At 40.4% G+C, this 26,597-nt stretch overlaps 2 protein-coding genes across 7 annotated transcripts in view; one reads left to right on the forward strand and one right to left on the reverse strand.

Annotated features, from left to right (window-relative positions):
• The window catches only part of FANCL (FA complementation group L), a 51,480-nt gene extending 51,030 nt beyond the window's left edge, over positions 1-450 (forward strand). For both annotated transcript variants that reach the window (XM_072140597.1, XM_072140596.1), the window contains exon 14: positions 315-450. In XM_072140597.1, the coding sequence (XP_071996698.1) occupies positions 315-350 (36 nt within the window). In that variant the 3' untranslated portion in view covers positions 351-450. The remainder of the gene's footprint in view (positions 1-314) is intronic.
• The window catches only part of VRK2 (VRK serine/threonine kinase 2), a 63,659-nt gene continuing 37,466 nt past the window's right edge, over positions 405-26,597 (reverse strand). For all 5 annotated transcript variants that reach the window (XM_072140591.1, XM_072140592.1, XM_072140590.1 and 2 more), the window contains exons 9-13: positions 26,333-26,453; positions 18,071-18,129; positions 13,410-13,591; positions 1,561-1,710; positions 405-599 (exon numbers count right to left, since the gene is read on the reverse strand). In XM_072140591.1, the coding sequence (XP_071996692.1) occupies positions 405-599; positions 1,561-1,710; positions 13,410-13,591; positions 18,071-18,129; positions 26,333-26,453 (707 nt within the window). The remainder of the gene's footprint in view (positions 600-1,560; positions 1,711-13,409; positions 13,592-18,070; positions 18,130-26,332; positions 26,454-26,597) is intronic.

Below are 26,597 nucleotides of genomic sequence, written 5' to 3' on the forward strand. Positions count from 1 at the left end.
TATTATATTATTGTAGCTCCAGGTCCCGTAATTCCTCATATTTGGAGGGGAGCTACAATGATAACGCAGCCCTCTTCACACCTCCTCACTCCTCCTGCAGCCATGAATGTGTCACTTAGGACTTAGGGCTACGGGGGACTGCAGGAGGAGGCCTTGAGTGCCACCTCTTGCACCCATGCCATAGGTTTGCCACCATGAGTCTATAGTAACTGAAGAATGTACCTGATGGCTGTAGTCGATGTGGCCGTAATCCGCTGGGCCCTGATGTATGTATTCTAGTGTTACTGAATAATAAATGCTTGTTTCATTTTCAGCCAATCACCCTAAAGCTGCTCAATAAGCCGTTCTGAAACCGCTGGAAACCCAGTGATATGAAGCAACAGAGGAAGATGGAGTAGAGTTCATCACAGAACGTATATTAGATAATAGATCATCAGCAGAAGGACTGACCCAGCCAGACCGTATTTATATATGTCTCGCCGGTGCTGCTCGTGAAGCTCTGGGTCACTTCTCTCCAGGACGTCACTAGGATCTGTATTCCATGGGATCTTGTCTCCTGCTTTGTTGTAGTTGTGAATAGGAGACACATTTGGCTTTCTCTGCAATTAAACAGATCGAGAACCTGAAATATGAAAACTAAAACAACGCTGCAATAATTTCATGACAAAAAAAATAAAGAAACTTTTTGTAAATATTCTACAATAAAAATTCTACTTTGTCTATGCAGGTGTTTGTCTCCTTGGTAACAGACAAACCCATTTGTAGTCAGATCCTTTAGAAATACTTGTATAACCCTCTCTATGTCAGTCCTTCACTACTTGACTAAATGTATTTGGTACTATAGTATGTGACATTATTTTGTCACTGGCCTTTAAATGCAACTCCTACTCCCTATGGATAACATCTCTGGTTTTATAGCACCTATCACTGTGATCCTGGTGTGGTTATAAAGCTTTAAAGGAAACCTACCACTTCTGAAGGTAGGTATGAGATACAAACACCGGGCACCAGCTCAGGGTGAGCTGGTGCCGGTGCTTAGTCTCGTTAGTGTTAAAACCGCGGTATCGCGGTTTTAACACTTTTGAAACTTTCTAGCAGAAACTGCTTCGGCGCTTCGTGCACACGATCGTGCGCGCGCCTACATTGGAAACGCCGCAGGCGTTGCGCGCGCACGGTCGCGCGCAGCGCCGAAGCAGTTTCTGCTAGAAAGTTTCAAAAGTGTTAAAACCGCGATACCGCGGTTTTAACACTAACGAGACTAAGCACCGGCACCAGCTCACCCTGAGCTGGTGCCCGGTGTTTGTATCTCATACCTACCTTCAGAAGTGGTAGGTTTCCTTTAAGTCACAATTAGGTAATAGCTCCTGCATATTATAAGATATAGCTGTAGATTGGGACTAAAGATGGTGTCTGCTTAAAAATTTACCCCATATAGGCGAGATAATTTAGGGAAGATTATTAAGGTTGACCTATGTTTTGTGAAGTGTTCTAGGTTCCCCCAGCACCATCTGATGCCAGTGTGAGGACCATAAACTGGAGATGAACATGTTACAGGCTTACCATTGGTTTATGGATATTCTGTATATCCGGATATAAATCTGCATGTGAGGTTTTTTGTACACTGCTGGAATCTTCTTTCACACTTCTGGTGCCAAAATTTCCAGTGTCCTGATTTCTGTGGGTGCTTACTGCGGTCTTCTGTGAATAGTTCTGTGAACACAGGATTTATATAACGGATGAATGAGGAGATTTTAGATCTTTAAAAAGTAGACCTCATTCTGGATCTTCCCTTCACCAGCTAAGGCTGCGTTCACACATGGCGTTTATATTGTGTTTTGAAACAGCTGAGGAGATTTGCCTAATTACATTGCTGTTAACCCCTTACCGACATGCGTTGTAATAGTACGGTGCGCGTCGGGTGCAGGTACATGGGATAGTGGCAAAGGCTGAGTGTCAGAACATTATTCTCTTTAGTCCTCAGAACTACATGCACTTAATTTCCTGGATTACAATGGAGCTGCTGCTGTTCTTTCCTCAATTGTATCTTCCTGGACGCATTCAACTGGGATCTTTCTGCTGCGGGCACCCACCACATTGTAAGCAGGCCCAGATTGGGCAAATTTGGATGCCGTCTAAAACTTTGTTTTTCTGTATATTTTCAACTATAACAGGTGTCTGATATACCTTATGGAGAAGAAATAACTCATCTCCTCTGGGCTACACTCATTGATAGTACGGCCACAGGCACTTCCCCCATTCATCATATGTTAGGTCACCTATCGCTGCTTCCCATTGTCTGTAGATCTGATCTCCCAGTACAGCAGGGATATAAGGCATCACATATTCTCAGCCTAAACTACCCCTGACATCACTACTACTGCCTAATTTGTAGATACTGAAGGAACGGAGATCATAGAATATCAAACTCCTCCTGCAATTGCTGAGATTTTAAATCTGTATTACCATATATGTGTATCAGGAAGACCCTGTGGGTGGCCCGAATAGACCTGACTTATTCCCTTTAAAGGGGTATTACCATTACAGCACATTAATGTTATTGTTTGTGTAATAAGAAGTTAGGTTCAATAAAGATTTTATTGAAACAAGATATTAACATCAGGTATAAGTACTACAATTACCATAAGACACGTACATTGGATTATTGTTGCTTTTTTCTGCAATATTCCTCAAATGACACATTACAAAGCGGTGCCCACAATATACAGCAGGATATAATCCTTCATCCCGCCTTCCATTGAAGTATGAACAAACCCATACCGCATACCAAAACGTACAGAGACATCATACACCAACACACACATGGAATAAGAAGTAAATTGGAAAATTGTTTATATGTATGAATTCCTTGTGGTTTTCTAGATCTCTGCTTGCTGTCATTCTATAGAAATCTGACCATGGTCATACAGGTGCACAGCTCGTTATATCACACAGCTCTGATTACTCTCTGTGATATAACGAGTCGTGCACCTGTGTGATCGTGGTCAGATATCTGTCCACTGGAAGTATAGAAGGTTTTTTATAGAATGACAGCAAGAAGAGATCTAAATAACCATGAGGAATTGGTACAGAATGTAACATGGAAAATTGTATAACTTCTTTACACAAACAATATCAATTATTTGTTGAAATAAGAACACCCCTTTAAGCCCCGCCTCCTTAAATCAGCCTATGAAGAAGAACCGTCTGCATCCAGTTATTTGTAGCTTGTGGCTTCTTTCATTTCTTACTTGCACATACCTGGCACACATGCACAACAAAAAGCAGCGCTAGACCAGGAAACACTCATCTACCTGAACAGATACAGTAAGCTGGACCCGTCCACCCAAAATCTAGAATTTGTTATTGTAGTCTCTAATCTCTTTTATCCAGATTGAATTAATGCTGAGTTTTATTTTCACTAAAATTAAATGTCCACATGAATTTATTATTAACCTTTGCTGGGAAAGAATCCAGTTTTAAATTCATATTCATAAACCTGGGCCCATTCACAGGAAGTTTTCTTCCATATCAATGAGCCTAATTAATATGAAAAAGAATTATGAAATGTGATTTTAATCACTACATTTGCTTTTCCATGCAGGTTATCTGACCTTTTCAGGGGAAGACGGCAGTAACGCTCCTTGTGACTGATTATATGTATTAAACTCTGGCATTCAGCTTAAAATAAGAATGTTCACAGTCTTGTCTTTACTGTATATGAATATATTAATGCGCTGGGTTTAACTCTACCTCGCATTGCACTGAGAGATGTCTCAGACGGCTCCTAGTACAGGTGTTGCAGCGTTTGCTGTTGAGGACCAGATTACTACAGGTCTTAAACCAGGGTTTCACAAACTTTTTCTACTCTGGTCTATCCAGTCCTTTAAAAGAAGTCTATCATTTGCTTTTATGCATTGTGCACCAAACATACCCTGATAATGCCGTAGCTACATTGATGCATAAACATATCTTGTTTAATCCCTGAAACGAGTGGTTTTGCTCATAAAACAATTCTAAAATTCAGGACCTCGGAAAAGCTGGGTGCAGACGATTAAACACCTTACACAGACTTCCTGAATTGTCCAGACAGGACTAATCAACCTGAGCTGGATGACTCATACACAGCAGCTGGGGGATGGTGCAGTTATTGATTATGCCTGTCAGAGAAAACACAGTGATTTCAACGTTCTCTAAAGCAGTGCATAATTAGGGTAATAGGAGAAGTGCTGGAGCTGCCACAGGAGCCACAGAGACTTATTATCATAATTTTATAATAGTTTTTTCAGAAAAACCACTCAGTTCAGGGATTAAACAAGATGTGTATCAGTGTAGCTACAACATTCTCAAGGTATGTTTGGTTCAGAATGCATAAAAACAAATGGTAGATTTCCTTTAACCTATAGAAGTAACAAATAGCTCCTGGCACAAAATACCGCCCTGGCTGCACCCAGCATAATATTCTTTTTCAGAAGCAGCACAAAATACCTCCCCATAGCCAAGGTTGTAACTACAGCAGTAGCAGCCATAGCGACTGCTATGGGGCCCACTGTGTCGGGGGGCCCTAGAATTAGTGTATTGTAGTGTGTAAACACTGTTGGTGTGTATAAGATGTGTCTATACCGTATGTTTAAGTGTATATATCTGTACATAAATATGTGTGTGTAGGTGTATTTTATAGTATATAAATGATTTGTGTATAGATGAATGTATAAATGGGAGCATCACGGATGCTCCCCCGACCCACGTCTCGGGTCGCAGGCTCACCCATGCCCTTCTCTGCACTCCAACTCACCTGTTCGCGTTCCTGTTCCGGGTCAGGCACGCAAGCGCCAGCTCCCGAAGATTTAAAGGGCCAGCGCACCATTGACTGGTGCTGGCTATTCCCGGAATTCCTCATAAGCCAGTCTCTTCCTGCACACCCCGCCGGATCTTTGTGTCTCACAGCCTAGGAGAAAGCTTTGTCCGATGCCCTGTACTTGTATTTTGAATTCCCGTAGTGACCACGGTTGCATTATTGACTTTGATCCCGTGCTGCCTGTCCTGACCTTCCACTACATCCAGACTCTGATCCTCTGCTGCCGCCAGCACGGACAAAGTCGAGCCTGTGGTGGTATCACGCCACAGCAAGTCCAACTCACTTTTTGGTGGACTCTGGTGAAAACAGGGTGCCACTTAGACTCCGCACCCAGGTGTCAGCATTGTCATCGTTTGCTGTGGTCCAGTGGGTCCACTATCCCTGGTGCCTGACAGTGTGTAATTGTAACTCACATGTGTGAGTATACAAACATGTATAATTTTTTAAGGAAAAAGGGGTCCCCATTCAAAAGTCTGCCATGAGATCCTGCCTCTCCTAGTTACACCCCTGTCCATAGCACCACAACGCAGCAGAAAATAGATCCTAGTCATGAAGAAATATTACAGTGCAGCAGTTACAACATAGTTAATATCCTACTTTTCCCATTCCCACCACCTCCAGACTGACAGAAGCACATATGATGCTGGAGGTGAGGGGCACAGTTATTGCTGCTCCTACCTCTCCCACTAATGTCATGTACAGTATATATACACACATGGACACTTACATCACAGGAGGTCCTTCATCTTTTCTGAGAACATCAATTACAATAAGCTGCAACTCAGACGCTGAGAAGTAGGGCTCTACACAACGCTGAGTGTTACCTCATACTTTATACTTCAGTCCTGAAGGAGTCCTGCTGTACTTTTCAGCCAATCACATGATGATTAGGGTGTCATGTGATTAGGACTCCTACAAGCATTATCTGGACTGCTAACAAGAAGCATGTTGATGTTTGGCAGGGAGTCACCGGGGAAATGCTGTTTATTGGACACTTCACTGAAAGACCTCAAAGGGCATCTACCACCAGGATGAAAGACTGCATACAAATGAGCCCGAGGGGCTCCAGCCTCCATTAACTCCTATGGAGTCAGGAGCCCCTCAGGCTCATTTGCATACAGTCCTTCATCCTGGTGATAGATGCCCTTTAACGCTCTGCGCCGTTGCTCTACGGCGCAGAGGTATAAGGAGTGTATGAAGAGGGCTCACGTGCTGAGTCCTCTTCATATAAGGGTGGGGGTTTTTGCATATTGCAGAAAACCCCCACCGCTAATTACCGCGGTCGGTGCTTGCACCGATCACGGCTATTAACCTTTTCATCTTTATTACGATCGCCGCGCCCCGGAACATCATCGGGGGGCGGCGATCGGTTGCCATGGTAGCCTCGGGTCTTCATTTGACCCGAGGCTTAATGGCTTCTGGAGATTCGTTACAATGAGCCAGTGGATCATTGTAATGAATGTGCTGCAAAAATGCCATATACTGCGATACAGAAGTATTGCAGTATATGGTAGGAGCGATCTGACCATCTAGGGTTAATGTACCCTAGATGGTCTAAGAATTAGTGGGAAAAAAAATAAAAAAAAAAGTTTAAAAAATAAAAAAAATTTCCCTAGAACTGATATAAAACATAATAAACAGTAAAAATCACAAACATATTAGGTATCGCCGTGTCCCAAAATGCCCGATCTATCAAAATATAAAAACGGTTACGGCAGGCGGTGACCTCCAAGGCGGGAAATGGTGCCCAAATGTCCGAAATGCGACTTTTACACCTTTTTACATCACATAAAAAATGAAATAAAAAATGATCAAAATGTCGCACAGACCTCAAAACAGTAGCAATGAAAACGTCGCCTCATTTCGCAAAAAATTACACCTCACACATCTCCGTGTGCCAAAGTATGAAAAAGTTATTAGCGTCAGAAGATGACAAATTTTTTTTCCTTTTTTGTACACATTGTACACATCTTTTGAAAATGTATTAACACACAATAAAACCTATATAAATTTGGTATCACCGCGATCGCACCGAACCAAAGAATAAAGCTGAGGTGTTATTTTGAGTGCACAGTCAAAGTCGAAAAAAGTGAGCCCACAAGAAAAAAAAATTGGAAAAATTTGGAATTTTTTTTCAGCTTCGCAGTACACGGCATGTTAAAATAAATAACATTACGGGAAAGTAAAATTAGTTACGCACAAAATAAGCCCTCACACAGGTCTGTACACGTAAAAATGAAAAAGTTATGGATTTTTGAAGTTGGAGAGCGAGAAATGAGCGGAAAAACCCTGCGTCCTTAAGGGGTTAAACAGTCTCCCATAGAAACTAACAAAGATCTCCAGTCTGCAGAGCTCTATGGTTCATGGAGTTGCTGTAAAGCATTTCTCTAAATTCTGGAAACCACTGGAGACCTGATGGCCATCCCCATAATCATGTGTAGAAAATAGAATTTAACATAAAAACAGAATAAATCTGGTTAAGGCTGCACTCACACAAACGTATGAAAATGGCCATATGCTACCTCTACCGTACGTCCAGTACCTAGACTTCTAATGAAGTCCCAGCAAAGTTTAGTACGAACCCAAATTTTGCCATATCCCAAAGAGTAACTAAATCTTTGAGCATTTTTTACTGCACTTGAATGGACTATAGGAGAATGGTAAAATGTGTAAGATTCTTAATTACATAAAGCAGCTTCTATGTGGCTATTTCTACTCTTTCTTTCTCCCCTAGTGAGCAGTGTGACTGAAGTCCTGTTACACTGTAAAGTTTAAGATGGTCCATTAGGACTGGGAATGAAGTCCTCCTGTCTGCTTTTATCAGCAAGTTTTCACTTTATCAATGATTTATTCATTACAGAAGGAAAGGGATCTGGTGACTCTTTTCACTATGTTTAGATATTTCTGTATCTAAAATCAGAGCAGATTAGAAGTTCTAAGCAGAGTATTACAGATTCCACTGGATCTCCGACGTTGGTATAAAGTTTCTTTGCAGTGCCAAAGGCAATTGTGCCATCTAACAAATACACAATGTGATCCGCTCACTTATCCAAGAAACATCACTTACACCGTATTCCACTATTCACGGATGTGTAATGATTAACAGTGTACAATAAATGTCCAAAAAAACTACTTACAGGCAGTCCCAGAGTTATGTATGTTAAGATTGGTTCTGTAGGTTTGTTCTAAAGTTGAATTTGTATGTAAGTCGAAACTGTATATTTTATAAAAATGTTGGGTTGTCATCAGAACCAGGATTAACACTAAAGCTTCATTACAGACACCTGTGATAACTGTTATAGCTGTTTATTGTAGCCTAGGACTAAAGTACAATAAATTACCAATATCCAGAGGTCCGTTTGTAACTAGGGGTCATCTGTAAGTCAGGTGTTCTTAAGTAGGGGACCTGCTTTTCATAACTAATGGATTATACTACCAAAATTCATCAGCTGCAACAATTGCTGCAAAAACTAGCCAAGCTGAGGAGCACTTCAAGACACGTGAACACAAAATACAACATAATACATTGGACACTGGAGAACGAAAGATCACATCCTTAATAAAAATGTGTAATGATACTGGATGCTCCGTCATACAAGTATTGGACCTTAAGTCCCCCGCTACAATAAGATGTAATTGTAACACAAGAGAAAGGTGACAATCGGGGGATCATGTAAAAATTACATCTTCTCAATGGCAGCTAATTAGCCATGCAAAACCTCCTCAAACAGATATTCATTTCTATTAGGAATGATTACTATGCAAGCCTACAGATGTCAATACCACAGTCATTGAAATTCTTCTTCCCCTACTAATTGAAGGTTGTAAAGCTCCAGTGCCAAGGTTTCCTTCCAAAGAGCTAATTTATGACTAGAAGGATATTTTATGTCTTCAGTCGAAGCAGCTTAAAACACAGCAAATCAGAACCATCTGTGTACTGATGCTTGAATCACCGTTTATCTATCAGGCCATCATTCTTGTTAGTTTGCACCCTGCATTCTTGGCTGCTGTGCACGTCCCCGTGGCCAAATTTCATAAGATATATTAAAAATTTAAAGTATCTTGACCCTTCCACATTGCAAGTGCACTGGATGGAAATCGTCTCCTCTCTGCACAAGATGTGTCTGAAAAAAGGTCACCGGCTGATGCTTTTAATTATGCGAAACCGGGATGACAAAAAAAAAGCAAGACTATGCCGAATGCTGAATGTAATCACATAGTAATTTACATGAGATAGCAAATGTTTGCATCCACTTATCGCTTAGATATACCGTTTCCTGATTTTGCCTTCAGTGTATTTACAAGTACTGTGTGTGGATGAGTAATTATTATCAGTGAGCACACTGAAGCTTAAACGGATAGTCTGCAACTGGCCGGTAGACCTATATGTAATATACCGGCATGCTGAGGTTAGCCTCTGTAGGCCATGTTAATAAGGTTGGTTTTAATCATAACAATTCTTTAAAAAATAGTATGCCTCTGCAACACCCCTGCCAATGCATAGGCAGGCTGGTAGTTGCGAATGGCGTCCTCTCCAGGTCAGGAGCTGTTAGGGGGAGTCGCAAACCCTCTGGGAAGGTTCTGGAACCTGGATATTATGTAATTGCAGCTGTAGATACTGCCCAGAAAGGCAACAGTTAACTGGTGTATTTAATTAGCCAATGATCTGTTAGGTCAGTTGGAATGTGATTGGAGAGGTGCTTCCACCTGACCAGGGGGAGTATAAAAACCCCTGCTAGGTGAAAGCACATGGTCTTAGTCTTCCTGTCTCAGCAGAGACAAGAGGAGCATACCTTCAGTGCTGCCACAGCCATCAATCCCAGGAGCATATAGTGCCTCGGCCCTACCGCCACACACACAGGGCAAATCTGGAGACTTGAGCCCAGAACTGCAGCTTCCACTACTTGGACACAGCTCCCCCTGGACAAGCTCAACCTACATCTACTATAAGGCTGCGTGCACCTTTCATGCGGACCAACTCTCCAAGACCACTCCAGCAACCAAGAACCTGCTGTTAACCATTTCTGGCCGTTGCCTGTTGTTCAATAAAGAACTGAAAGTTGATTTGCACAATCCATCTGATCCCTGTATACAGCTGCTTACCATCACGGGCTTCCCCATCCATAACCCAGGGACTCAGGGATTGCCTCAGGGAGAAACCACTGCATCAGCCTCTCCCTCCATATTTCTTGCATACACCACTTGCTGGAGACCTTCCAGGCTGTAGGTCAGCCCTCCAATCCCCATACCAAGCACCGTGACCACAGAGTGCCCAAGGCCGCACTAGCCAGCCAGGTATTCTGGGCCCCGGCTGCCTCCAGGCCCTCAAGAAAAAGCTAGTCCCCGACGGGGGATGTTGAACCTCTAACCCCACCAAATATTATTTTTCTCCCCTTTCAAAGACAGACTTCTCCCTGTTCCCCTATCATCTTCATGCAGCTTTGATAAAGTTCATGTCCGTTGATCTGAATCCTGAATCTCCTAAGCTGCATACACTCAGGGAGAGGAATATGCAAGTTAGTTTTCCAGGATGGAAAAAGGAAATCAATGCTTCTTTTGCACCCTTAAAAAAATACAGTGATAATGTTTCTCTCTGCTCAGTACTTGCATGAAAGAATTATCACAGTAAGATTCTCCGAGGGAGAAGATCGTAATCGGGACTGTAATGTAGCTCCATCATATAGAGGAGACGCAGAGAAACTTCAGCTCTGCTTATATTCAAGTGAATCAAGTGAAACGGAACGAGTTATATCTGAATCTACAGAACTCTGACACGTTGATAGTCAATTGTTCAATGCTCATTGATCTGATTCTATTAGAGAAAATGCAGCACTTTGATCCGAGCTGTGCATGAAATTCACCCACTGATGTCAATGGGTGTGTGGAAATGGACAGGACGCTGAGACGATCAAAAAGCCAATCAAAATAGGACACTTTTTGCAGTTGTTCGAAATTCACACTTGTTTGTGGACATCTGACCTTTTTGTATGTTGCCAAAAATATGTGTGGTACCCGTGTTCACTGGACAGGTCAGTTAGTTTTCTGCACAGGAAATGGTTGGAAGTGATTTGCAGAGAAAATGACCCCATACACCCCACTAGACACTGTAGAGATTGCCCCTGCAGTGACTTGTGGCAAAGAGGGACCTAAATGTTTCTGGAAATTGAGCAGAAGGAACCTTCAGATCCATTGCAGCTTGGTATTAAATTACATGTAAAAGTAATCAAAACAGTATTAACCCCTTCGGGACTGGGCCTATTTTGGCTTTTAGGACGCGGTCCCATTTTTCAAATCTGCCTTGTGTCACTATCAGTGGTTATAGCTTTGGAACGCTATGAGATATCCAGGGGATTTTGAGATTGTTTTCTTGTGATTAATTAGTTAAAAAAAACTGGATGATATCTTTTGTGTTTAGTTATGAAAAGAAGCTAAATTTGGCAAAATTCTTTATTTTCAAAGTTCTAAATTCTCTACTTTTGATGCAGATAGTCATAGCAATAAATTCATAACTCACATTTCCCAAATGTCTGCTTTGTGTTGGCATGGTTTTATAAGATTCCACATATTTTACTAGAATGTTATGAGGCTCAGAATTTGGGTGCCGTTTTTAACGTATGTAAAGCACTTCAAAGAAGTTTGTTAACCCTTTAGTTGTTTTAGAGGGGTTAAAACAAAATGGAGGCGAGGTATACAAATTGTAATATTTTTTGACACTCATTTTAGGTGGAAAATTTAACATTTGCAATGGATTAAATGAAAAAAAAGGCTCCACAAAGTTTGACCCAATTTCTCCTGAGTACATCGATACCCTATATGTGATGGTAACCTGCTGTATGGGCACACGGACGGGCATAGAATGGAAGAAGCAGAGCAGATTTGCTATGTCAAATTGTACAGGCTATAATTATTTTTTTTTCTTTTATTAATGGGGACCTATATGGGCTTACTTTTTGCCACATGAGATGCACTTTTCTGGTACATAATTTTGGGGCATCTGTAGCTAATTGGTGAGACTTTATTAACTCTTTTTTGGTAGAGGAAATGAAAATCATCAATTTTTAGGAATTTATTTTGTGGTTTTTTTTGGCCGTTTATTAGTATATTATAAGTATATTTATTAGTATATTATTTTTATTCTATGGGTCGCCACAATTACGAAAATACCTCTTTTACTGTATATACTCGAGTATAAGCCGACCCAAGTATAAGCCGAGACCCCTAATTTTACCACCAAAAACTGGGAAAACATATTGTCTCGAGTATAAGCCGAGGGTGGGAAATGCATTGGTCACAGACCCCCCCCCCCTGTATATAGCCAACCAGCCCCCTATAGTATACAGCCAGCCCAGCCTTCCCCCAGTAGTATACAGCCAGCCTGCCCCCAGTAGTATACAGTTTGCCCCCAGTAGTATACAGCCTGCCCCCAGTAGTATACAGCACTGCCCCCAGTAGTATACAGCACTGCCCCCAGTAGTATACAGCACTGCCCCCAGTAGTATACAGCACTGCCCCCAGTAGTATACAGCACTGCCCCTAGTAGTATACAGCACTGCCCCCAGTAGTATACAGCACTGCCCCCAGTAGTATACAGCCTGTCCCCCAGTAGTATACAGCTTGCCCCCTGCATTAAAAAAAAAAAAAAACTTATATACTAACCCTCCGGTGGCCCCAGTGTGGGTTTTTTACACTTTATTAAGCGTTTTTATGGGAAAGTGACATTTTAGGGGCTTATATTTTTATGTATTTTTTTTAATTCTAATTTTTAAACTTTTGTGTTTTTAACTTTTTTACTCATATATACTTGATCGCTGGTTCAAGTCCAATACACTTCTCTACAATACCTATCAGCAGTGTAAACTGTCTGAGCATGCAAACGCATGTTCAAACAGTTTATAGCCAGACCTGGAAGGGGTCTGACTGCAAAGAACATTGGGCAGCCCCGGGGCACTTGGCAGACCTCGGGGCCTGTCCATGAGTGGATCGGATCCCCCGGTAAGCACCGCGGGGAATCCGATCCATGGGGGGAACACCTTTACACACCGCGGTCATTATATCCGATCCATAGGGCGAACACCGTTACAAGCCGGCTCCGATCGCGGGTATTAGAGCGCGGTGTCAGCTTTCATATACAGATGACAGCCGCTGCTTCTGGTGCCGGCTCCGTTCGTGAGTCAGTGCCAGAAGCGGGACGTTATAGAACCTCCCTGTGCAGTAAGTATCTTCCTGCAGGGATGACTATAATGTCCTGGTATGCGTTGGGGTTAAAAAAAATTCTATGAATCATGCAACGGACGACAATAACAAAAAGGGAACAAAATGTAAAAAGCTGCTGCCCCCAGCCCTAACTTATATATTAGGAGTTTAAAATTCCATAAGTATAATAATCTACTAATAAGGTAATAAATATAATAATAAACATAATATATAGTCAACTGTATTTCACAAGTAAATAATGCATACAGTGTAAAATGGACCAGCAGAGCTCCTGCGGATGCAGATCTGTAAGATCTTTATATTAAGCAGTGATACAGAAAAGAGGAGAATATTTCTGTACCTTCTTTCCTCCTCCTACAGATTGTTTCTGGAAGGATTGTGCGAGAGAATTCAGCAGTGGAGAGCTAAGGCTTGTTCCCATCCTATACAGAGCCTTGCACAGGATTCTCCTCAGGTCTGCATAATTTGGCTTTTCATCGTACGACAATAAGGAAACTTCAGCCATGAACTTGGCCAGTCCTTCTGCAGATGCATAAAACAGATCTGAGATTTAGTAGGTGTACAGAAATATAGGACATGAAAAGAAACAGTTGTACTTCATAAACTCGGTCATGGCCCTTTACCCCTTCCTAAGAAGAGAAAAGAATACTTAAAGAAAAATAGAAAAGCAACTTTTTGTATATATTGTAATATTATTTGGATTGTAAGGTTTGGGGTCGCAGTGAAAAAGAAACCAAGAGAAAAATATGTCATTCATATATATATTCATATTATTTATATATATTTATATTATTTATATATATTAGTGCAGACCAAAAGTTTGGACACACCTTCTCATTCAAAGATTTTTATTCATTTTTATGGCCATGATTCACACTGAAGGCATCATCTGGAATTATGTACTTAACAAAAAGGTGTGAAACAACTGAAAATATGTCTTATATCGTGTTGTGGTCAAGTGATGCCACCAATGGGTGTTGACTGTGTAAATGCTACTAGCAAAGTGGCCAGTGGCATTTCAACTACTGCAGCTGAATGCACACCACCATTTTTGGGGATACCAGTTAATGGCAGTGCAGCCAAGCCATTGAAGTGCCGGTTATTTTTCCAATTCACATTTGCTGAAGAGCATGTTGTATCGACAGAGGTGAGGTGGTCCACAAAGAAAGGTAGTGGAGGAAGTGTCATGGTTTAGGAAATGTTTTTTGCAGGAGGAGTTTAACCGCTCTTTACTTAATCAGCCAGCAATTTTCATGCAGGCTAATGCCTCTGTCATACAGTAAAACGGGTAAAGAAGTTCATTGAAACAGAAAACATTAAAACAATGAAATGGTCAGCGCTTTTGTGACAAAGTTATGGCCTAGAAACCCACAACAGACACAGAACTGTAGGAGAGACTGGAAGAAGAGTGGATCAAAATCCCACCAAAGCCGGTGAGAGACTAGTGATGTCCTGTGGCCACTGACGTGCTGTATTCACAGCAAAGGCCGGTGCACTTCCTACTGACTGGTGACTGTAGCAAAGAGAACAATAATTACATTTTCTGTAGGTTACAACAGTCATTGCTGGTCTCTAATTATGATCTTTACGTTTGTTTCAAAATAAAGGTTTTATATTGACTTGGGTAATTTTGTAAAACACTGTTCTAGTGGCATGGTGTACACCATACAAAAATAACCAAACAAATGTTGATCAATGGGGATTATACTATTTCGGAAGAAAATAAAGGGCTCCTACATTGATCTGGAACTTTAATCTTTGAGTATATAATTGTTTAAAAAAAAAAAAAAAAAAACAGGAACCTTATAGAATCTGGACAAAAGCACAATGGAGTTATTGATCAATCCACAGGTATCCATATCATATCTGCTACTCTACAACTTTTATGAATTCTGAAGTTATAGGGGACCATTTATCAATGCCTCAATATGCCAGGAAATTGCAACTATTTTTGTGGTTGTGCCATGTTGGCGTGGAGAGGTATACCAGCCAGAGGTGGACTGGCATGAGCGTTCCTGCCCCGTTCCTGTGTACTTTCCAAAAAAACGGGTGTAGTTTTGCCCGGTGCCACAGCCGCCCCAACGGATACTTCCTAATGTATCTGCGGCAACAGGGGGGCATGGTCAGTATACTGTATCTATTCCATAGGGAACAGATACCCAACTATAGAAAGTACTGTTTCAATGTGGTTGCATCTCTTCAGTACAGCGTAGGGGGCTGCCTTACAAGAGGCATGGTTTTCCATGTCCAATTAAGGAAAATCAATTTACATATTTCTGAGAATCCCCTAGTGAAGCATTAATGGCTATAAGACTCCACACGTCTATAAGGCGACCTTAATTGGCAAACTCTTCATAAGGAGAACTTTACCCTTCTGAGAAAGTGGGTCAGGGGGTAAGACAGAAGCTGTATGCTTGATTTGGGAGTAGTTCTAAAACTAGTAACATACTACCATACAATGTTTCCTGTTTGGATCAAGTAAGGGTTAAGTAAAGTTATGTCCAAAATCAGAGAGAATGGATATATGACAACTTGTGTTCTTACAATGGAATGTGACCCTGGCTTTAGCTGTTTGACCTTACAAGAAGACTCGACCAGAACTGAAAAATCTTGGATCAGATAGTGAAGTGACTAAAAGAACTAAAAAAAAAAAAAAAAAGGGAAAGATTCATTTTGCTCAATGTAAGCTTAAGATATCAATATGTGGTTGAACACAATTGGGGGAATTTATTGTGCACCATTGTAAGTGGCGGATACATCAAGAGACGTAAGCATAGTTTTGCGTTAAAACCTGTGGAATTTTATCGCTGTGCAAGAAATTGTGACTATTTCAGTGCTTCTACACCAGAGGCATATAAGCACTGATAAATTCCCCCCAACTCATCTCTAGACAATCTGGGGAGATTTATCATTAGGACAGCTCTTTGCAATAGTTCTACGACAGCCGTTGAAACACAAAAATACTCAACTACATCTAAAACATTTGATAAAATTTTACTTAAAAAAGGAACCTGTCATCAGGAGCCCTTTTTCTGGCTCCACCATGCAGAGGACATGTATACCATGTCCCATGGAAGTGGCCAGTCAGAAGCGGTCCCCCACAACCCTGGGAAACTGCTCGGTCCAACATCCATTTAAAACATTTTAAAAACATATCCCTCCTATTTAAAATAGTCGCATGACTGAGCAGTTTCCTGAAGGTGAGGGGAAAACACTTCACACTGGCCACTCCCATGGGACACTGCTCTGCAGACAGAAAGGTAAATTTTCATCTAATTTTTCTTATTATTGGAAAAAGTCACTGGGGGTCCTCCTTACTCTTGATTTGAGAGGTACATTTCGGTTTATTAATCACCAAATTTTGCACAGCCGCTCCCTATAATTCAGGGACTTTCCATAATACACTTATAAATAGCAAGCAAATCACAGTTCAGCTTCTGTTTTGCCACAGGTCATTAATATGAGTGCTGAACTTTGATTGCTTAGCATAGGCAATAAGTATAAGACAGCTCATGTGTGGGGTAATATGACTAGAGACAAAGGGAGGGAGAGATAGATCGACAGACAGAGACAGAGAGAGGGTGAGAGAGAGAGAGATCGACAGAAAGAGACAGAGAGAGGGTGAGAGAGAGAGAGAGAGAGATCGACAGACAGAGACAGAGAGAGGGAGGGAGGGACCGACAGACAGAGACAGAGAGAGGGAGGGAGAGAGAGACCGACCGACAGAGACAGAGGGAGGGAGCGACCGACAGAGACAGAGGGAGGGACCGTCAGAGACAGAGGGAGGGACCGACCGACAGAGACAGAGGGAGGGAGGGAGAGATCGACCGACATAGACAGAGACAATGGGAGGGAGAGACCGACAGACAGAGACAAAGGGAGGGAGAGACCGACAGAGACAGAGGGAGGGACCGACCGACAGAGACAGAGGGAGAGATCGACCGACAGAGACAGAGGGAGAGATCGACCGACAGAGACAGAGGGAGAGATCGACCGACAGGGGGAAGGAGCAAGAGACCGACCGACAGACACAGAGGGAGGGAGGGAGAGACCGACCGACAGAGACAGAGCGACCAACAGAGGGAGGGAAAGACAGACAGAGGGAGAGACAGACAAAGACCGACCGACATAGGGAGGGAGAGACAAAAGAAGGAAACAATGAGACAGACAGAGAGGGAGAGACTAAGAGACAGATAGATAGAGATAGGTAGATAGAAAGGGAGAGACAGACACAGAGAGACAGATAGATATAGAGATACATAGATATAAAATATTTTACGTTAACCCATTCTAAATTGTTACAGCCAAGAGCAGTTATTTACTATTTCGTCAATGCTGGGAGGCTACAGCTAATATTATATAAAAGAACACAACACAACCACAATCAGCTCTTGCCTGTGTTATTTCTCCACAAATACAGTACTGTGTAAGTGAATCTCTGCTACATGTCCTTAATGGTGAGCATGTTAGGCTTGTATTACTCTTGGTTATAGAGAGATTTTTAAGGTATTCCTTTGTGACAAACGATTAACCCCTTTGGCTAGAAAGATGTAAAATGACTTTGGCCCCAGAGGGCACTGTAATGTTTATTACATTACCATATGGCAGTACAAATTTCTATTTGCATATGAGTTTTTGGCACTCTCCGTGATAGGAAAACACAAATTAATTTAATACTGCATGTTTATTGTTTGGAGAGATTAACAATGGGATATGGATAGTTTTAACAGTTCTACACAATATGATTCTTTTCATTTCAGAAAAATCCTTAGTGTTTTATTTCACACTGAACAATGCTGTCCCGGTTCATGTATCACCTCTGACCACTGCCGTATATTGCTGCAGGATTAATAGGCCGTTGTTACACGTCATTACAGATCCCCCTTAAAGCTCCAACGTTTCCTTTCAGTAGAAAGTTGGATAAATGCAAAGAATCAGGCAGTGGTCTAACAATTTGCATCGCATCTCCAGACAACAAATTAACGTTTGCTCTGTACTTACGGCACCCGTCTTTTTCTCCAGACGATTTGATGACTGAATTCGGGAGATCATCCCATAGCCTACAAAATGACAATGACATACATTGATATTATACCACATTATTTTGATGTAGTTATGTTATTTGTCTATTTTAAAGTGGAAATTAACACATTAATATATCAAAAAATCTAAGGCCGGAATTATCTACTACACAGTGGAATGATGAAAGCTTATTTTTAAAAGTAATTTTACTCTTTATAGATTAAATATGCGCATATATTGACTCAATAACATATCTTTGTAGGTGCCGTTTCACCACTAAATATCCCCTGCTTTTCCAATATTCATTAAAAAGGGTTGGCAGCTATTACAAAACTTTACTAGTGTCAGTATAAGGCCCTAATAGGCTCATCCATATTGTGTTTACCCTGGGAAAGTCTGTGTAACACCAACTGGACCAACAGGAAAAGTGACCTGCAAGCAGCAGGACTCAATACTTCCTTTGATGTCCCATGTCATGTTGGCTTTCGGCAGATAGAGGGGGCTGTGCAGTCATTATTGTGTGCACCCCCCTCGGTTATAACAACTCCCACAGCAGTGCGTCTAGGTATGTACTTGGCACGCCCCCCCCCCCCAACCACTGCTGTGGTTATAATATTGGGGGCCTACAGACAGTCCTGCTTTACACAAGCTTTAGCAGGGTAAGTTCTATTTGGATGACCCTATTAGTATCTTACCCTAGTAAAGTTTTGTAATTGTGTTCTTTTGTCAGAACAAAAGAGATCGACAGACTTTATGAATGATGTATTATGTTTTTACACAAAAATGATGATGCATGTGTGTGTATAGTATGCAGTTACCCCTATAAGCTCCCTTAAGCGGTGGTCACAAGTATTTAGAATTTTGTTATGTATCAGCTCTCCTAAAATTACACAATATTATTTCATGTGATATACAAGGCTGTAAAAATTTCCCTAAGTGCCATAAGTTGTTCTTTGAAGTTCTCCTGTAATTCCTACTAGAAATCTTACTAGTTAAAGTGAAAAGGTTTTCTTGTACTCTCGCACATTGTCTGATCAATCCTACTAAATTGTTAGATTTTCCCCTTCACAAGAGGGTTGGTAATATCTAGTTGTCAAATTATTCATATATTTCTAGGAGGAAAAACATAGGAACAACACGGTACAAGGCTAAAAAGTATAGAATCGCCATTTCTAAAACAGATGTGAGAGGAGAGCTGATCCCTGTTCCTTAAAGGGATTCTGTCAGGTCCGTAAAATCCATTAATAATGCCCAACAGGAGCAGAGATGTACTGTACCCCACAGACAGTAAAGCAACGCAAAGGTAATTATTATTTTATGGATATGTAAATCAATGTTGCGGACTGATATAGCAGTGGTGCCACCATTTTGGGAAACATGATTGCACGTGACATCATTGGCCAAACCTGGATTTTCTTGGGTCAGCTCATCACTATTAGTGCAGAACATCCATCTAGAAGGGAGACCTACGTAGACTTTCCCTCTAGTGAAGTTGTTGGAGCCACACATTCCAATAGCAATCTTAGGCTACATTCACACGACCGTATGGGGGACGTATGTACGGCCACAACCTTACACCCTTTCATACAAGGACGGTTCAATAAGTGACCGTGTTTGATGACAGAGGGCGTTCCTAAGGGAAGTTGGTGTTATCATCGTGAGTTGCCATCTATCAAACGGCAAAACAAATTGCAGACTGATTGATAGGTTAGTTGTGATTTTCCCTAACTAAAAGAGCAGTATCGTTCAGTAATTCGCCTTTTGTTTTGGATGGGGAAAAATGTGAGAAGATAAAGCAAAGTTGGATGCTGTTTATGGAGACACTTCTCCATCTATGACCACAGTTAGATATTATTTCGACGAATTTAAAAATTTTAAAAAGAGCGACCAGGACACCCGGCAGACATGGTTACCGAGGAAATTATTCAAAAGTCCATGACATGATACTCACTGACCGACGAACGAAAGTGCGCGAAGAAACAGAGGCCGTAGGTGTGTCGACCCGGATGGCAATTAATATTTTACATGATAAGTTGGCGATGAAAAAATTGTCGGGCCGATGGGTGCCGAGATTACTCACGGTGGACAACAAGCAGATACGGCTGTTAACTTCGAAGCAGTGTTTGGAGCAATTTAAGCGAAATCCGAAGGAGTTTTTGTGTTGAGTTGTCACCGTTGATGCAACCTGGATTTATCATTACACACCAGAAACTAAGCAACAATCAAAACAATGGAATTCTCCCGGTGAATCTGCTCCAAAGAAGATGAAGGCAGTCCCATTGGCCAAAAAGGTCATGGCGACGATTTTTTGGGATGCAAACGGCGTCATCCTCATGGATTTTCTAGAAAAAGGAAGAAAGATCACTGGACAATACTACAGTGAGTTATTGGACCCCTTCGACAAAAAATTGAAGGAGACACGGCCGCATTTGGGGAAAAAGAAGGTGCCGTTTCAACACGATAGCTCCAATCTAGCTCCCTGCGACTTTTTCTTGTTCCCCAACATGAAGAAATGGCTCGCGGACATAAATTTTAGCTAAAATGAGGAAGTCATCGCCGAAATAAAGGCGCATTTTGTAGAGTTCCACGCATCCTATTTTTTGGAGGGGTTAAAAAAATGGCAGGAACGTTGGGAGAAGTGTATCTTTCTAAAAGGGGACTATGTTGAAATATATATATATATATATTTTTTTTTTTTTTTTTTTTTTTTTTTAAATGGTGTCTTCATTTCTAACACGGGTACTTATTGAACCGCCCACACGGAGCCATAAGGTGCCGCACATGTCCTATCTTTTCCCACGTTATGGCTCATGCTCTAGAGATGGGAGGGGTCATCCCTCCTCCTCTCCTTCGTGGCTGATGTGTGCCCGCCTGGCCATAGCCGAGCGGGCATACGTCAATGTGAGTGTAGCCTTATGATGTGCAAGTTCTGATGGTTATCTGCTTTTAGCCATTACAACATAACAGGAAACGTTCCCATATGGACCTACAGACATTTGCATAAGCTGTAAAATATCTACGGTAATTTTTTTTTTCAGAGGTCTAATAAAGAAAATGCAACAATGTATTGTACAGAAACCAGATGAATGGGGTGATCCGAACAGAAGTAATAGTGAGGATGTAAAAAATTGTGAGGATATATATACATTTCCTTCATAAATAGATTTGGCAGTGGAATCCGGTCAAGAGGTCTCCTATTAGTCTTTGCCAATATTCTTCCATCTTCCCAGCTCTAGTATCCTCCTTGTACAAGAGATTAATATTGTGATTACAAAGCAAATGGAGGGTTTCTAAAACTGTCAGCCTTGGCACTGAACTGGTATATAAAATGGAGCGCTGCTTAAAGGGAATTGTTCAGCGTGTTCCGTTTTTGTGCGTTCTTTATCCTTTTCCAATGATATTCACTTTTATATTCATATATGTATTATTCATGGTAAGAGGCTTAAATTCATACATAATAAGAGCAAAGCAGAAGGAGTCGTTCTGATTCTTCTAACTCAGTGCATTTAATGTTGAGATTACCATTTTTTAAAGCCATATAAACAACAATAGGGAAGAAAAAGGTTAATCTTTCAAGTTTGGTTCCGTCTATTAATTTGAGACATTTTATGGATGAAGTCCTTGAAAAATTAAAACTTCAAATTAACTTGGAGAATACAATCAATGTTAAAACCACCACCTCCTGCCCGACCTCAATGGACTTGACAAGGGGCAGATTTCACTGTGAATTAACACCTTAGTGGCTGGACACTTCTGTTGATCCTAACTTCAATGTGTCACTAATCCACATTAGGACTTGTTCACGCATCTGATTTTTTTTCTTCAGTATGTTTTCCAAGATTTCCATAGATAGCATACAGACCCTCTAATATCTATGTACCCATTAACATGCCATTTTTTTCCCCACAGAATTGTGGTCTGCTCCGTTTTTGGTTTGTGGATAACACAAAAAAAAAAAAAAAACCAGACATCCCACCAATGACATTTTGGTGAAGAATGTTTTTTCCTTCTCATATCATGTTGTGGTACCAGGTAATCTGCAATCTAATTTTTGCAAACCATTGGGGTCGGTTGCCCACCAGAGAGTTTGGTATTGGACCTGGAACCCCTGGGCTGAACGGACATGCTGATTTCAGTCCAGTGAACCAGGGTCGGGTCCAGGAAATCGGGAATCCTGCCAATGTACGAAACATGTTTCTCAGTCTGAAATCACTCGTGGTAACTGGCCTTAGTGTAATTTTTTTTTTCCGGATGTGAAACAAAAACACGGATCAACAGAAGCCATTTAGACATAAAAAAAAAACAGCTGCAAATACAACACTGACAAAAACTGAAAGGGGTTGTCCCATTACAACAAATTTATGTTATTGTTTGTATTATTAAACGTTCTACAATTTTCCAATATACTTTCTGTCCCAATTGCTCACAGGTTTCTAGATCTCTGCTTGCTGTCATTATATAGGAAGCTTCTATGTTTATTTCCAGTGGACACAAATCTGACCATGGTCACACAGGTGCACGACTCGTTATAACCCACACACCTGATTACTCTCTGTGATATAACGAGCCGTGCACCTGTGTGACCATGGTCAGATTTTTGTGCGCCGGTGGTGAACATAGAAGGATTTCCTTAGAATGACTGAAAACAGAGATTTTAGAAAATCATAAGGAATTGATACAGAAAGTATATTGGAAAATTGTATACTTTTTTATCATAAAAACATAAAAATAAATTTGCTGAAATGGGAATAACCCTTTAAGTGCAGACAAGTGTGTTTTTTGTGGACGCATAATGAACAACCATACATGGGAGTCGCAATCATCTGTTATATTATTTACTGTCTATTAGCAGCATGCGTACACATGTGGGTTCATTCACCATTATGAATGCCTATAAACTGTAATTTAAGAGGTTTTAGGTTAAAATGACCGTTATCTGCGAATTCTGTCATTTATAAGTTTGGATTGTCTCAAAGGTGAAATCAATAATTTTATAAAGAGTATTAACATATAGTCATACAATCAGGTTTTGAACTAATGCAGTTTCAGAGTTTCAGAGGCCAAATCCAGGATTGGATCTAAACGAGGACAAGAAGTGTCTGACCTACAGGTTTAGAAATATTCTTAGTGTCTCTGTCTTCTACCTAGAAGTCAAATTTCATGCTTTCTTGTTAAAATTCAGCCACCAGTCCAGTTTCCATGCTAATGGACCCTGTAACACAATGCCCTGTGACCCGTCCAGCAGCGCTCATCAGTTTAATGAGCTACAATGTGCTAGCAAAGGACAGACAATATAGGGTTAACTTAAAAGTATGAAGTGACACATTTCTATCTGTAATTGATTTCACTTATATTTCCTTGTTATCATTTCCATGAAATATGATATATTCAGAATGAATAGAATGTGAGGGAATGTTATACCAATGATGGTGTATAAGAGAGCAAAGCCCACAAGGGCTATAAAAAAAAAAAATAATCACAATTTTACTACAGTCCAGGAAATATCAACATATGGTGGAAAACTGATTCAAAGAAGTGCAAGCTCTTGTGACCACCAATTTCTACTAATTATATTTCCACAATACTTTTCTTAATTTTTTCATTCATCAAAGTACAAATGTTTTGATCATGGGCTTCGTTTTGTAAACTATAGTAAAAACTATAGAATTTATTTCCTGCAAAACCCATTCAAGCGCTCCATTCATAGACAGTGAGCTCTTATTCCTATTGCTTCATATGACCACGTCATTACTCTCCAATGTTTTCTTTTGTCTGTACATGTCCCCCATGATCTGTACAGTGCCGCGTAATGTGATGTTGCTAAATACAATGATACATTATCAATTATTATTATTACATTAGAAGTGAGCAAAAAAACATCACCTTAAAAAAAAAGTGCCTCTCCACCCACCTGATGTGTTAAACCTACATATCCATTAATTTCACTTATCTATACAGGCAGTCCCTGAGTTACGTACAAGATAGGTTCTGCAGGTTTGTTCTTAAGTTGAATTTGTATGTAAGTCGTAACTGTATGTAGTTTATAATCGTAACCCAAGTCAAAATTGTTTTGGTCTCTGTGACAAATGGATTTTAAAAATGCTGAGTTGTCATAAGAACCAGGATTAACAATAAAGCTTCATTACAGACACCTCTGATAACTGTTACAGCTGATTATTGTAGCCTAGGGCTAAAGTACAGGAAACTACCAAAATCCAGAGGTCCGTTTGTAACTAGGGGTCGTCTGTAAGTGGGTGTTCTTAAGTAGGGGACCGTCTGTTTATGTAATTATTTATCCATCACTCATTGTATTATCCATCTACATTATGTAATACTGTATCTATGGCTCTTTGTATTATTTATCTATACCACATATTATCTATTGCTCCTAATATTATTTATCTATACTAGAGGTCCCCAAGCTAAGCGCTTTTCTAATGGCTTACTGAGGGGGGCGACTTATCTAATAGATTACTAAGGGGGTGCCTCATCTAATAGATTACTAAGGGGAGTGCCTTATCTAATAGATTACTAAGGGGAGTGCCTTATCTAATAGATTACTAAGGGGAGTGCCTTATCTAATAGATTACTAAGGGGAGTGCCTTATCTAATAGATTACTAAGGGGAGTGCCTTATCTAATAGATTACTAAGGGGGAGCCTTATCTAATAGATTACTACGGGGGGTCCTTATCTAATAGATTACTAAGGGGGTGCCTTATCTAATAGATTACTAAGGGGAGTGCCTTATCTAATAGATTACTAAGGGGAGTGCCTTATCTAATAGATTACTAAGGGGGAGCCTTATCTAACAGATTACTAAGGGGGGTGCCTTATCTAATAGATTACTAAGGGGGATGCCTTATCTAATAGATTACTAAGGGGGGTGCCTAATCTAATAGATTACTAAGGGGGGTGCCTAATCTAATAGATTGCTAAGGGGGTGCCTTATCTAATAGATTACTAAGGGTGTGCCTTATCTAATAGATTACTAAGGATGTGCCTTATCTAATAGATTACTGAGGGGAATGCCTTATTGCCTAATTTCTATGGATCTCTCCCCTCGGAGACATATGCTAATCTCAGGAACCATGCAATCAAAATGGCAAACATCTTTGGCAACACTTATGTCTGAACAGACTGAATGAACCATCTGAAATCTCCAAGCAGATCTAGACTGACTGAGGTACACTTACATCACTTGTTACAGCTAGCAGTGACAAATGTGGAACTGGACATTGACCATCTCATTAGCCAAAAGCAGGCCCAAAGTTACCATTAAAATACTATTAAGATTGTGAATTTAAATGTACTTCTTTATTTTAAACAATATATTTGTTCCTGTTTTGTTTTTACTTTAAAGTAAGATGTGTGCAGTGTGCATAGGGATATGTTCATATATATATATATTTTTTTTTTTTTTATAGTCCGGCCCTCCAATGGTCTGAGGGACAGTGAACTGGCCCCTGTGTAAAAAAACTTGGGGGCTCCTGATCTATACCATGTACAGTATTATCTATCCATCTATCTATCTATGGCTCTTTGTATTATCTATCTATTCAATATAATATGTACCATATAATATCTATCGCGCCTTGTATGATCAATCTATACCATATACAGTATTATCTATCCATATATGGGACTTTGTATTATCTATTACTCCTTGTATTATCGATGTATACCATGTCATATATATCCATCTATGGCTCTTTGTATTATCTATCTATACCATGTAATATCTATCGCTCCTTGTATTATCCATCTATACTATGACCAAAATTATTATCTATGATCATCTATCTATCACTCTTAGATATTACATGGTAAAGATACATAATACAAAGAGCCAACGACAGATGGATAGATAATACTGTACATGGTATAGAAAGAGAACACAAGGAGCAATAGATATCACATGGTAAAGATACATGATACAGGGAGCGATAGATTTTATTATCCATCTATCTATCCCATGTAATATCCATCTATGCCTCCTTGCATTATCTATCTATACCATCTAAAATCTAATGACTCCTTGCACTAACTATACCATGTACTATCTATCTATCTATCTATCTATCTATCTATGGCTCTGTGTATGATCTATCTATATCATGCAATATCTTTCACTCCTTGTATTATGTGTTTCTGCATCTATTATATACGCTTATTGATACAATATACAGAAAATATTGACACTAAACACTACTTTTTATGTGCATTTGTTTTTTAACCCCTACTTTGTCTTGGAAGCCAGGACAGTAGAAGGATCCCTTAAGCTGTGATCCCAAGGTAATTTTCCGGATAACCAGTTGAGCATACAATAAGCAAGGATTTCCAGGTCTCCTCGTCTGGATGGGGCTAGGAGAGAGAGAAAAAAAAAAAAAACATGAGGGGAGGTTAAAAAATGATGGAGTATCAGAATACATTTTTGAGGAATGCACGGACTATTAGTGATGAAATATGAAAAAGTAAAATGGGCAAAGTGTTTTGTTTGTTCAGCTG

Source organism: Engystomops pustulosus, chromosome 3 (assembly GCF_040894005.1).
Source record: "Engystomops pustulosus chromosome 3, aEngPut4.maternal, whole genome shotgun sequence".
Lineage (NCBI taxonomy): Eukaryota > Metazoa > Chordata > Amphibia > Anura > Leptodactylidae > Engystomops > Engystomops pustulosus.